The 15,211-nt window shown below is 38.3% G+C and overlaps 1 protein-coding gene across 1 annotated transcript in view; it reads left to right on the top strand.

Moving 5' to 3' along the window:
* The first annotated feature begins 4,206 nt into the window (after positions 1-4,206).
* The window catches only part of LOC142350512 (uncharacterized), a 27,585-nt gene continuing 16,580 nt past the window's right edge, over positions 4,207-15,211 (top strand). Inside the window, exons 1-2 of the mRNA XM_075402361.1 lie at positions 4,207-4,365; positions 9,242-9,371. Coding sequence (XP_075258476.1) covers positions 4,338-4,365; positions 9,242-9,371 — 158 coding nt within the window. The 5' untranslated portion in view covers positions 4,207-4,337. The remainder of the gene's footprint in view (positions 4,366-9,241; positions 9,372-15,211) is intronic.

Here is a 15,211-nt window from a genome sequence, read left to right on the forward strand (position 1 = left end):
CTTCTTGTATCAATCTTTTCAACTCCGACCTAACTTGTGTGTGTGTGTGTGTGTGTGTGTGTGTGTGTGTGTGTGTGTGCACGTGTGTGTGGGAGGGACTATATACTCAAATGGGTTTTTTGATCAGCCAATTTAGGCCGATCGTAGAAAAAGGTGAGAAAAGCTCGTCCAGCGTAGAATTCGAAATTAAAAAGGTTTTTTAGAAGAGGATAGACGAAAGGCGATAGAGAAGATACTTCTGATCTGATGGGGGGATTTACTATAAAAATGTTAAGGTTCCGTTAGTGATAAACCTCCGTTACAATCAAATGCGGCCAATGGCAAAAAACTTGTTTTCTAGGAATGGCTCGTGTTTTTTGGGCTTCGACACTGATTTTCGTAATTTTTATTGAAATTTTGATTTTCATATTGAAAATTTACTATTTTTTGTTGTTCTACGGCAAAAATTCTTTGACTAAAAGTGTAATAGGCTTCCCAAGGATCACTAAGTGAACCGACCTGGTACTTTGAGTTGACAGCTAATGGCTGGCAAAACTTTGAAGAATTCTTTGAACATTAACCGATCTGAAAATTCTTTTTGCGAACTGTCCGTCAACATCACTGATGACAAGGTCCTTTTCCTTTCCATTGCTACAAAATTCAATCTGGTTAGCGGTTTTTTCTCCTAACTATTGTTTTATGACTTCGATGCTACGAGTTTTCATATTCTTTTTTCGGTTTTTAAAGATTTTTTTGATTATTTGGAAATCTTATTAAATAATCCTAATATTTGCCAATGGCTTAGAGGAGACATCCATTGGATCATAGACAAAGTGTTCTATGGTTCAAATGGCTTCGACACTTTCTTCTCGCACTTTTCTGGCGAATTTTTGGTTTAGGCCTGTTTCTGTTAATGTTTTCACAGTCATAAGGTTTATTATAAAGTCTTAATGATGATTTATGAATGAAAAACATCATTTTTCTCCGACCGAGTTATAACTTAATGTATTTAATGACTTCCGATAAAAGCTATTGTATTTAATGGTGTTGATACAACGGGTGTTCTTGAAAATTTCGGGTTTGAATATATTCGTTCATTTTGTTGATTTCGTGAAGTCAATTTGTTAAAAAAAGAAGAATCCCCTTGTTGTGACAATTAATAGAAAATAGAATCGTTTTCAAAGAAAAGTTTGTTTTTTAATCGCTTCGACACTTTTCTCTCTCATTTTTTTGAATATGCTGTTTTTGCAAGTTATTTATGCTTTATGTTGTCGTAAGATGCTTAGAGTTCTCAAAAACTTCGATTTGATGATTGAATAAACGTTGTTACTCAGTGCAGTCAATTTATAGCGAACATTCTCAAAGTTTATTATAATATTCATTTTCAATTTTTTTAAAAAATACTTTTCAGATTTTGTTGCTCTTTTCGTAAACTTTAAGTTTTCTCTCATCATTGAGCAGTACCACGCACTTATTTGTTATTCGAAAATTACTGTGACTCTTGATTTCATGTCGTAACTGATGTTTTGTTTGTAGGCCAATATGTGCATTGTGATTTTCGAATTTTTAGTTTTTTCTCTTCTTTTAGCACTTTGCAACATAACACATTCAATAAAATTTGAAATAAAGGCCATTTATGCTCACACTAATGATGACAGGGCTATGGACGGGTCGAAAAACTTATTTAAACGATCAAAAGACAACAGTCTTTATTTGAAAGCCCGTCTTCATTACGCATTTCACGCCGTAAAACATAAATGAGTTAAAAAAAAAACATTTCAAATGTAACACCATTGGAAGCACAATTTTGTAGATCATGTAGCATTCAATTTCAATTGTAGTAACAAAACCAGACAGTAAAAAATCTGAATTACGAGAAAAAATAAACCATTATTTATACGAGAACACAATCAACCGAGAAGAATGCAGAAACAGTTCAACCGAGAAGCACAAACAGTGCAACCGACGACTAACAGTGCAATCTAGAAGCAAGCAAAAATGAAGAGCGAAGAGCCGCGACTATTGCGGTCCGAGAATAATCCAAGTTCTGTCCCAATATCAGAGAGAAGCGAACAAGTGATGATTGCCAGAAAACATATTGCAACTAAAAACTCCAAAGAAAAAGCGGGATGGGCTTTACAACGGTCTTGCGCTGTAACGTTGAAAAAATAAGCTCGCAACTAGCATCATCAAGGAATCCAATAAAGCTGGAAACCCTGGAGCTGAAAACTGAAAATCACTATCTGAATTTGAAGAGAAAGATACAGGGCTATAAGAAAACAACACGGACGAAAAGAATTAGCAACGAATTTATTGTATTGTCAACACGCTACTCTGGCTGCATTATTTCTACGACTAATAATGCAGCCAGATATATGAAGTTGGGGCTGTCCGAAATAATAAACTCGACAAAATATGGGCAATTCACAAACAGACCGGACATAAATTGCGTGGCTAATGAACCAAATGCGACGCAAACTCCGCACCCATCTATAAATGTAGAATCTGCGCAGCAGTTGACACCTATTCTCCGATCACCTAGAAGGTTAGCCAAAACAGCAAGTGAAATCTCTGATTCTGATGTATCATCAACGACAGGTCGCGGCAAAAGACAAAGAAAAGCTATAGAAGCAGTGCAGGCACTAACGGTTGATATACAGAACACGGAAGGCCACAACGATCCTATTATGGATATCACACCAAGATTTTTGGGGACCCGGGAGGAGGTTTCACCCCTATTTCACCCCTAATTAGCGGGGATTAGGGTGTAATCCGTTTTCCACTCTTATTTACCAGAGAAAAGAGTGTAAGGGTGGAATTTTAAAAAATTACACTGTTGTTACACTCTTTTGTACACTCTTTTTACACTCTTAGAAAGAGTGTAATTAAGGGTGGAATGATAAAAGATTACACCTTTCTTTCCACCCTTATGAAAAGAATCAATTACTTTTCCACTTTTACATCCTTTTTATTTCTAGAGTGTAATTTAAAGTGGACTAATAAACAATTACAGAAAAAGACGAACTTTATATGAAGTTCGACTTTTTCTTTAATTTTTTTTATTAGTCGGCTATCACAAAATGAGCTATCAAAGATTTTCTAAGTCTCTATAGAAAAAAGTGCCAATTGTTGAATTGCTCTTCATGAAATCCAAACAAAAGGTGGATATGCAACCACAGCCCCAATTTGGCTCGTGAGAGAGAACTCACCGTTCTAGAGGCATGAGAAATGACCGAAAATATTGATGAAAGCAATGTTATCTTACAGACCGTTGAAAACTAGAATTCCATAAGGAATATTTACTACATAGTATTTTTTTTATTATATTACAGAGGAATATGTATTAATTTTCTGATTTTAATTTATTTGTTTTTAAAATTCTCAAAAAACTTCAAAGACGGGGAAATATCACACGGTCATAACATTCCTTCCTATATGACATGTCCTTAGTTCCATAAATTTTAGTGCAGTTTTCAGTTCAGTTTAATATAGGTTTCAGTGCCTTCTCTGGTGATCCGTATTCCTAACAGGATATTTTGAAGGAATTGTCTATTCATCTCATAAACAAATCTTTAGTTTTCTTTTGAGTTGCTCTGATGCACGATCACTTTAAAATCATATTCTGCTTCTTGTTAATTTATTGTAGACAGTTTCATTCCTTAAGTTTGATCGCTATGGTTTAGTTGGTAATTTAAACTTATCAATTGCGCCGAATTTTCCTAACTAGAATTAGTCATCGTCAACTGCGCCGCAATATCCACTTGAGAATAATAATCAAACTTTCATTCAAAAGTAAAATTTCACGCTGCGATTTCCAGTCTAAAAAGCAACATAGAAAACCGCATCGCGAAATCTGCTAAATCAAACTACAAAAACCCCACACATTTTTCAAAATTGTCTTTACCCTAATTATGCTTCGAAATAAGTATAATTCTGGCGGCACACTAGCTACGGGCTGTAATCACTGGTTTTTTCACCCTCATTATCAATTTTTCAAATCCTGTGGTTTACTTGCATTTCAAAGGGTAGCCCCTACTCTAAACACCATTAATTTTTTTGCTTCCGAGACCTTCCTTGGTCACAATTTTGATCTGTCCATTTATTTTTGTTTATTTACTGTTTATGTCGTATGAGATAACATCGGTTGGTACCATTACGTTTGGTGACAAAACAACAGTTAATTGATCAAACAAAAAAGGCAACACACTTTCAAGGCCTGATTACAAGGACACATCTGTTGAGCAATTAAGCAAATAAGAGACAACAATTAGCAGCTGAATAATGAAATTTAATACAAGCTAATATGACAGATCCTTGACCTGGATAAAATTTATTAATAGAAATATTTAGTTCTCGATATGGAAAACCCGCATACACTTCTGACGGGTACGTGAATTTTTCGAGAAAAATTAGTTTTGCAATTTCCGTTAGAATAGAGAAGTATGGTTTACCCTTTTAAAGTTTTTCCACCGAACCTTATTCTACCACATAAGTATTCGTTGGATTATTCCAATTGCTCCATTTATACAAATTATATCCTAAAAGGATAGTAACTTATATAAGGGGATAGTGATAATCGATAAGAGGTGATGCGGTGGCTCGCTTATTTGAAATTAAAGCACAAATAAACCAACAGCAGCAAAATTTTGTAAGGTTCAGATATGAAGTTGTTCCGTTTTCAACGGTTGGTATCAGTTTTTCCGTGGATGCACCTCAGCTTATTGGGTGCATTTTATGTGAACCCCAAAACTCACATGCCATATTTTTAATTTCATAACGCCTGCTATGTAACTGGGAGGTGCATAACGTACTGCGGGGGGGGGGGGGGGGTCACAAACGGAAAAAATTTATGGGCGCGTTAGGGAAACAATGGTAAAGAAAAGTGTCACACAAGTCTTCAGAAACTTTGATCCAAAGATTTTTGTTTTTGTTGATAAAGGAACAGAAAAATATGTACCCGTAACTAATGAACGCTTAATTTATATGGAAGCATTGGGTTTTGGTAATAAATATGGTGTATTTCTTACAAAACCCAATTGCCCTCATTTTCATATTCACGAATATTTGAACAAAGTTATTAAAGCCATCGAGAAGTTACCAAACTCCGGGGAGTGGTTGATTATTATCGGGAGGGTGATGATGACAGTTGGGGAATAATTTTGATCACTTCTTGTTACATAACCACAACAGTTGCATAACGGTGGCACCAGTCAGAAAAGCCGATTAAAATATCTTTTCTACCACTCGTCATATGGATCTTTCCCCCTTTTAGCCCTCCCCGATTAAATGATATCTCCCAACTATGCTATATTTACCATGAGTTGGGGGTATGAATTATCTGACCTGCAAGCTGGAGGTGGGGTGGGGGGGGGGGGGGGGTTAATGGAATGAACCTTTTATATAGTAAAGGTCTTACACTCTAAAAAAATTGCAGGTAAATTGATTATAAATTGCAGGTAAATTTACCTAGATTTTGCAAGTAAATTGTTCTTTAATGCAATTCACCTAGAATCTACCTGCAAACACATTACATTACCTGCAATTCTAGGTAAAATTTCCTGCAAGTTACCTAGAATTTGCAGTTATACCCTCCTAGAATTTTACCTGCAAAAAAAATTTTCTAGGTAAATTTACCGGCAAAAAACATGCGCAATTTGCAGGTAAATTTACCTAGAATTTCATTTTTGCCGGTAAAATTCTAGGTAAATTTAAATGCAATTTACCTAGAATTTGCAGGTAAAAACACCTAGAATTTTACCTGCAAAAAATGTTCTAGGTAAATTTACCTGCAATTTGCGCGTGCTTTTTGCAGGTAAATTTACCTAAAAAAACTTTTTTGCAGGTAAAATTCTAGGTGTTTTTACCTGCAAATTCTAGGTAGATTGCATTTAAATTTACCTAGAATTTTACCTGCAAAAATGAAATTCTAGGTAAATTTACCTGCAATTTGCGCATGTTTTTTGCCGGTAAATTTACCTAGAAAATTTTTTTTGCAGGTAAAATTCTGTAATGTGTTTGCAGGTAGATTCTAGGTGAATTGCATTAAAGAACAATTTACTTGCAAAATCTATGTAAATTTACCTGCAAATCATAATCAATTTACATGCAAAAATTAGGCTGAAAAGACATAAGTAAGCAGCTTCTGTCGGGTGTGCAAAAAAACCTGGTATGACCAGATTATCAGTTTTGCATTTCCCATTATATTTTAATTTTTACGTGGGTCTCAGCTCGCCATGTACATAGTACACGACTTATACAAAACCACCAACGGGAAGGCGCCCACAGGATTTCGACACTAGGATCATGGATGGCCATTTTGAAGCACAAACAATTATAATTAGGCAAAGCACAATTTGTTACAAGCTGAGTTACATGTTTTACATGCATAATACATGAGTTGAAACTAATCAAAGGCTCCGGAAAAAGGAATGGCCAACCGAGATCCAATTTCCAAAATAAAAGAACATCAAATTTTTTCCGGAGCCATGGGAAAGGAACAACAGAAAACCATAAACCTAACCGCATTAGAGAGTAGACGTTTACCTAAATGATCCAAGTTTCCCCAAAAACCAATTTTGTGCTTCGAAAAAGTTTTGCTGAGCGGATACATTCTATTCATTTCAAAACTTGTTTCATGGCCCAAAACTGTCTCTTGTTTCTCATTTGAAGGTTTTTCTGTTTGATTTTGTGCTTATAAACATTTATTTTTGCGTTTTGCGAATCGGATTGCTTTGAATAACGATTCTCGTTATTGAACATATAAAGTTTGGTTGTGGAGTCGTTGGACAATATCTGATGGTCCTTCACTTAGTCTGATGGGTTACCGATAGCTACTAACCTTGTTGTCAATTATGACAGAGATGTTTTTGGGGTCGATGGATAGGTTTTTGAAGATCGCAAAATGGTCTTTTTTAAAACCGCAAGAGAAAATACAGAGGAAAATAATGGATATGTGGTCACAATTTCATACAATACTTTCTCACCCCTTATTATCTGAACACTCAGTTTTAGCCATGTAAACAGAAAATGAAAATTCAAGAGGTGCACGCCAAAAACTGGTTACCGACAGCAAAGATTATAGATGGTATAGGGCATTTTAGTTTTTGCTGAATTTTTCTAGTTTTCTGCTCGGACTGACTTTGTTTCCTTCTAATCTTCCATTGAGGAATATTATCTAAACTTCAATAAAATTTTTTAAGATGTTTTTTTGACTTATAGCTACATACTTAATATAATTTTGTTGTTTGAGTTTGCAGGTAAATTCTAGGTAACGTATTCTAGGTAACTTGCGCGCATCATTTTTTTGCAGGGCAGGTAATTTTGCAGGTAACGTTACCTGCAATTTTGCTTACCTGCAAACGTTGCAGGTAAATTTACCTAGACATTTTTTAGAGTGTATCAGAATCGCGATCATTTATTGCTCATAAAGCAGATGTTTTAGAGCTAACAAATGAAATGATCCTTTTCGTATGAACGACAACAAAAATTCTTCCTCCTGATCATTAACGAGATACTTTCCGACTTCTGATAAGTAACAGGATCTCTTCAATTTGAACATTAACAAGATCGCTATAGCTGTTAATTTACGACAGACCGTTGGCCTGAAAAAAGTTCTTTTCCAACCAATCCCCGGGTCGAGAAAAAAATTGGAAATATATGTAAGATCAACGGTGAAAAGTTGTTTTTTTACCGCAAATTTCGTACATAATTTTACGGTGAAATGCGTTGAAATTATGTAAGTTCACCGCTAGAGTAAGAGGTGAACTTAAAAAAATTCATCACATTTCACCGCTTACTACAAGTTACCGTCCTTGCATTGATTCGAACCTCTCATTTCCTGCCTGTCAGCCACTACCTCATCCACTGCCACTTCTCACTAAAATCTAGCCAAAATTCGCTATACAAATCAATATACTTTTTGTAAAACATAGGCGTTGAACTTCTGTAAGATTAGCGGTGGAATGACAAATTCTAGCGGTGAAATGTGGTGATTTTTGGTAGTTTCACCACCTATTTTTTTTTTAAAAAAGATGCAAGATTTTTCGTGGGTAAATTTTCCGTGCGTCTTTTAATAAATGTATCTTAACTTCGTTGAACAAAAGACTTCACTTCTGATCTCACACAATTTTAACACTATTTTCTAAGCGGTGAGTTTATGTAAAATCACCACTAAGTTAAGCGGTGAATTTATGGAATCTCACCGCATTCACCGCTTATCTTACATAACTTTGCGTTGAATGATGGTGACACCTCGAACGGGACATAAACGAGGTTCCTTTGATACGTCAATCAAGCTTTTCGTTTTCATTTCTTTTCCTCAGCCTCGTATTATCTTTAATCAAACCGTAGATAATTTGGGGTGATTCTGTGTCTGTTTCAGTAGATTTGAAATGAGCGAAGCTAAAGTACCATTTTAGCAGGTAATCCTACATAGAAGTCGGTTGGAACGTTTCAAAAAGTTTGTGGTAATTGAATTTGTAAGATTACACTTTCTATGCCAGAAACTTCTGATGCCAAATTGCCAGACTGATTGAAACTGCATTAATCGAAAGTTAAGATTATTAAAAGATGTTGTCAACTTATATGGCCTATGAAAAGAGTGTGGTCGATCGGTTTCGGGTATGAAAAGGCTTAATTATTGGAGTCAATCATAGGTCAGCACTTCAATAACCGAAAATTCATCATCCTGCCACATGCCTTAGCGGAGCTAAAAAATGTACCTACATTTTCAGGTCCAGCGTGAAAAAGTTTGGTTTTTTACTCAGTAAGCTGTTTTTAGGGGAATAAATAACAAACAAATTTCTAATGACAGTTGTAAAGACCAGTTGCTGATTATTAAACTCATCAATCATATCTCTGCAGCTGACAAAATTTGCCACCACAAAATCTTTTTAATTGTCTAATGGCGATATTTGCAAATTCAAGTCTTAGGGTAGATATTTTTTCTTAGGTTAAAAACATAGACAAAATTTTGATTTTGACTTAATCTAAAAGATCCGATTTGATCAAAATGTCCAACAAAATTCCAGTAACGCATTTTGAGTCGGTCTATACTTCAACGTTATGTTATGGGTCGGGCTAAATTCCAACTCGAAAACTTGAACCAATCTTGGGCCCGGAATTTCACTATCAAAGTGGCGAAGTCTTTTAAAGGGCTAGTTGGTTCGAACATCGCCTTTCCATGGATCGGGACCTCAATATGTCCCTATGGTTATTCCGATCATTAAAATTTTCAGTTTAACTGTTAGAGACTTTTTTTTAGTTATTGGGTTCCTGGTTATGTTTACAATGACGAGCGCTACTTCGGACATCAGAACGCCACCATTTTCAAGTTTGGTTTTTGTTCTGGCTGGCTCGGGTAACAACATGTCCGAAAATTGTCTACAGCACAGGTTAGAAGCTGATAACAAGTTTTCGAGATCTGCTGGGCAATCTGGTTAATGTCATAACAATATGCTAATTCAGCCCACCATTAACAAATGTTTAATTAGTAAGCCACAGTATTTTTACCTGTAACCCGAATAGAGTCCTCGGCTTATGGAAAGACTACACATTATAACTGTTTCGAAGTAATTAGATTACCGTCTGCTGCTCTGTAGTTTTTAGCACAATTATTAGGGTACTTAATTTATACCCACAGTTATTTGGGTACATAATTTGTACCATATGTGTTGCAAACAACTGTACATCCTACTCGAGAACAATTTATTGTTATTATTATTTTTACTATTATTATTATTTTTATTATTATTATTTGTACCAGGAGAGGCACGTGCTAAAAACTGTAACTTTGAACACCAAGTCATAATGTTGATTATATAGATGTAATTCAATGGTTAGGAAATGGATGACTTTTTCACGGTAGCAAAAGAAGATTTGTGAAGCAAATCTCAAGAAAATTTTAACTGTTGAAAAGGAACAACAGTGGGCAAAGGGTAGCCCAGGCATATCGTGCCAAAGTAACTATAACTCAAGGGTCTTTTTTGAAACACCACCAACACTGGCGTCAATGAAGCAAGCTGATTAGTTTGCTTCTCTGACGTCCGGCCGCAGCACCACCAACACTACCCATTCAAAATTAACTGAAGGCGGAACACCGCACACTTTTTTCTGGTGACCCCCCCTAACCAAGCTCGAACGCGCAACCTGAAGGCAAAGGCAAGGGCAAAGGCAAAGACAAAGACCACGAATCATCCCCAAAGACCAAGACCCATCCCCCACCGGACAATAAAGACCCCCCAACACAGTCAAAATTTCAACAACACAATACATAAAGCAGAATACAAACCTCCTGACAGCAATGCCGAACAGAACCATGCAACCACCCGTTTTAAAAGCAAAAATCAGGGTGATGGGGGAGAAAATTGCGAAGAACCTGCAAACCATGAGCGAATTGATTGACAGTGGGAACATAAACGCAGCAAAGAATGTTCATGAAAAGGCGGCGGAAACATTTTCGGAGTTCGAGGAAACCAGTTACGAGTTGATTTCACAGCTTGACGAAGATCAGCACGAGGAGTACATCGGAAAAATCACTGACACGTGGAACAACATCGACGACATGAAAATTAAAATTCAGAATCACCTTTCGCAAGAAAACACCACAATAAACTACAACGCACAAGACAACAACGCGACAACAGTAACAGCCGACTCGACAGCGGATAACTCAGCAACCAACAACAACATCAACACTAGAGCAATTGGACAACAGCAAACATTCGTTAACAGAAGTTTACACAACGAACAACCAGAAACTAGCAATTCCGCTCAACGCGACAACCTCAACAGCTTTTGGTATGATAGACTAGCTTACTCAAGCAGCCTAAACGACCAGCAGATCAGAGTTACTGGAATGGGGGACACACAAACATTCAATCAGCCAACAGAACAACCACAACAATTGTCAACGACGTTATCACAACCAGTTCCATTCTATACGCCTTATGTGGAAGCTCTTCCAAAGATGGATCTTCAGAAGTTCAGCGGTGACCCGAGCAAATGGGCAGATTGGTACAGCCGTTTCAGTTTCATGATTGGAGACACTCAGCTCAGTGATGGACAGAAGATCGCCTATCTACAGGGACTTGTATTTGGAAAAGCCAAAACAGCCATTGAAGGATTTGCATGCAACGGACATCTGTACAAGGATGCAATAAACGAGCTGAAACAGCGGTTTGGGAATCCAAACGTCATCATTAGCAACTTGTTGGAGAAACTCATCAACTACAGGCCACCAACAACATCTCTTCCTTGGACATTTGTGAATTTTTCCACATTCATAAACACCATGACAAGGACATTACAAGAACTGAATTTCGAAGCCGATCTAAACAGCACGACAATCTTGAAGCATGCAACCGACAAACTACCTTACAGCGAAGAATTCAAATGGAATCAGTTTGTTTTACGACGAAGAATTAAGCAGCCGACACTTGCAGACTTCAACCAATGGATTAAAGAAATAGCAGAAGCACATGAACGCTCAACGCATCAAGGACGAAGCAATACTAGTCTCAGCACAAACAGTGATACACATCAACGAAATTTCAACTTAAATGGAACCCGACAATTTCATCAACAACCAACTCATCCAAACAGGGAACAACAGCAGCAACAACAACCAACACAGAACATAAACAACATTAGCAACAACAGGAACCAGTACAACCAGAGGAGCACAACACAAATGCTTCAAGCAACAAGGGGAAGCAACAGCAACAACCAGCCTCTGCCTTGTGTCTTCAACGACGGTAATCATCAGTTATTCCATTGCCCAACGTTTAAAGCAAAGACAGCAGACGAAAGACTACAAACGGTTTATCAGTTGAACCTTTGCAGAAACTGTTTGGGAGCAAATCATCGAGCCAAAAATTGTCCCTCAACCTCTAATTGCAGGGAGCAAGGATGCGGACAGCGACACAACACTATGTTACACGGTGCCAACAGTAGATACGGACGAACAATGACATCAATTGTTCAAACAAACTCTCAATTGAGCAACTCAAGAGGAAATGGTAACTCATTTGCAGTCATCAACAACAAAGATACAGGCAAAACAAAGGACACGACAGCAGCAACAAAAACAACAAATCTTCTCTATGTCATGCCAGTTATTTTACACAACAAAGAGAACAAAGTTCGAACATACGCCTTCATCGACCCAGGAAGCAGCTTGACAATACTTCTCTCGAAGACAGCCGACGAACTACGCCTTCAGAAAGAAACACGTCAACAACTTGTCTGGGAGGGAGCCAACGGAATAGACACAAAATCGTGTTATACAACAACAACAGAAATTTCGAATTTGGAAGACGAGGAACGCTACAACCTCAAACAGATATACGTTGTGGAAAACATCGATTTGCCAAAGCTGAGGGAGCACCCGGGAGACATTGCCAGAAAGTATGACCACCTTAGACATGTCAATATGCCAACTCTGGATAATCTCGAAGTCACAGTATTGATTGGACAGGACAACATTAACCTTATCTCACCAGTCAGAGTGGAACAAGGACCATCGACAGCACCAAGCGCAAGTCTTTTCAAACTTGGTTGGACTATTTCTGGACCCCATACAGTATTGGATGACAGCAAAACACAACATTCAATGCATCATACTGCTTTGTTTTGCAGCAATTGCCTCGAACAAGACAATGACCTCAACCAAGAAGTTTCTCATTGGTGGAAAGCAGAAACAATTCCATTGGAATCCAAAACCAAGTCAAATGATCCCGAAGTTTTGTTGGCCACCAAGATACTCAACACAACATGCGTGAAACAAGCAGATGGACGTTATGAAACGGGACTTCTCTGGAAAGACGACAGCAGTTTACCAGACAACCGATCACAAGCCTTGACACATCTGAATCATCTTGTCAACAGACTGCAGAAAAGACCTGAACAGTACAAGAAATACAATGAGGGCATTCAAGCAGACTTGGAAAAAGGCTACATTGCAAAAGTACCTTTCCATAGACAGAAAGATACAGGATGATACATTCCACACTATGGTCTTGTCAGCCCAAACAAACCCGACAAAATACAAAGAATCTGCAATGCCAACGCACGACAAACCGGAACAAGCCTCAATGACAAACTCTTAGATGGACCTGACCTCCTCGGGAACAAGCTTGGAATTTTGCTACGATTCCGACAGGGAGCCATCTCCATCCAGGGAGACATCGAAGCGATGTTGATGCAAATTGGAGTACGGCAACAGGACCGACGTTATCTACGATTCATGTGGAGACAACCCAACAGCCCAAAATTAGAGGTGTACGAATACCAACGACACATCTTTGGAGCCAGGGACTCACCAGCTTGCGCAAATTTTGTTTTGCAACAGACAGCCAAAGACCACATCGAAGATCACCCAAATTCTCTGGAGATAATTCAGCGGACATTCTACATGGATGACATGGTTGCATCTTTCAGCGACACCATCACAGCATTCACTACAGCCAAGGATGTCAAGGATACTCTGAAAAAAGGTAAATTCAACCTGACAAAATGGTGCAGCAACAGCCGTGGGTTTTGTGAGCAGATGCAAGATGATCTATGCAAACCAGTGGAGGAGCTCTTCAGTAAAGGTTTTCATCAAAGAGTACTTGGAGTTTACTGGAGCTTAGACGAAGACAAAATCATGTTCAAAGCGAAAGACAGAAGGAACCTGGACAGTAAAACTTGGACCCAACGCAAGTTTCTCTCTTTCGTGTCAAGTTTCTACGATCCTTTGGGAATCATATCGCCATTCCTCATCCGAGCCAAGATTCTACTGCAAGAGCTGTGGAAACATGGACGCAAATGGGACAAAGCTATCGGTGGAGACAAAGAAAAGGCCATCAAAGATTGGGTACATGAAACGGAACAGATAGGTACGGTAGGGGTAAACAGGTTGGTAGGTGGTACAGCACTTGGGGACACAATGGAACTTCATGTATTCTGCGACGCATCATTGGAAGCAACAGCAGCAGTAGCATACATCAAGACAACCGGGAACCAAGAAACCACAACTCGTTTTCTCATGGGAAAAACAAGAGTGGCACCCTTACGTCAAACAACAATTCCCAGACTAGAACTGCAAGCAGCACTTTACGCGGCAAGATTGAAGAAAACAATTGAGGATGAAATGGATTTCAAGTTTGACAAATTCTTTCTGTGGAGTGACAGCACGACCGTTCTCAGTTGGATAAAGAACTTCAAATTGAAACACAAGATGTACATCGGAAACCGAATTGCCGAAATAAGGGATCTCACAAACACCAATCAGTGGAACTACGTCAACACCAAAGACAACCCAGCAGATCAAGGAACGAGGGGACTAACAGCAACAGAAATGACAGAAAAATCTCTTTGGTTAAAAGGACCACAGATTCTTCTATCTTCCAGCGACAACTTGACAACAGATGAACAACACGAAACTGTTTTCTCGAACAGCGCAGAACAGAAGCCTCGACGACAGCCAATTGACAAAGACTTAATTGATGCCAACAGGTTTAGCCAGTGGTTGAAACTAAGAGCCGTCATCATCAAAATGAAAAACCTCCGAAACAAAACGAGAACACGGGACCAGCAGATCATAGAAGCAGAGAACTTTCTTTTCCGTCTATCTCAGCAACAATCATTCGACGAGGACATAAATCAACTAGCACACAACAAGCCAATTCAAAAACGGAGTAGATTGATTCAGTTGACACCTTCGATAGACGAAGACGGTATCATTCGTTCAAATAGCAGACTAGCCAACGCACCAGTTTCAACAGCAACGAAGAAGCCAATAATCTTAGACGGTAGGAACAGGATTATTCGTCTTTTTCTGGAACTGCAACACAACATCAATGGTCATGTTGGAGTTGAACAGCAAACACACATCATTCAGTTGAACTTTTGTGTTCTTCAATGCAAAACAGTAATGAAGAAGATCTCGAACAGATGCTACGAATGCAGACGACAGAGACAACTCAACAGCCAGCCTCAGATGTCAGATCTTCCGAGCTACCGATTCTCAGTCAAACCTGTAGCCTTCAAGGAAACCGGAGTAGACGTTTTTGGGCCATTTGAAATCTACAGCCAGATCAACTTAGCCATGAAAGTATACTGTTGCTTATTCACCTGTCTGACGATACGAGCCGTTCATATCGAAGTGACCAGGAACTTGCAAAAAAAATCATGCAAAATGGCATTCCAACGATTCTTCAGCCGACGAGGTTTACCGGAAAGAATTCACAGC

The sequence above is a fragment of the Convolutriloba macropyga genome, chromosome 12 (genome assembly GCF_964194025.1).
Source record: "Convolutriloba macropyga chromosome 12, txConMacr16.3, whole genome shotgun sequence".
Lineage (NCBI taxonomy): Eukaryota > Metazoa > Xenacoelomorpha > Acoela > Convolutidae > Convolutriloba > Convolutriloba macropyga.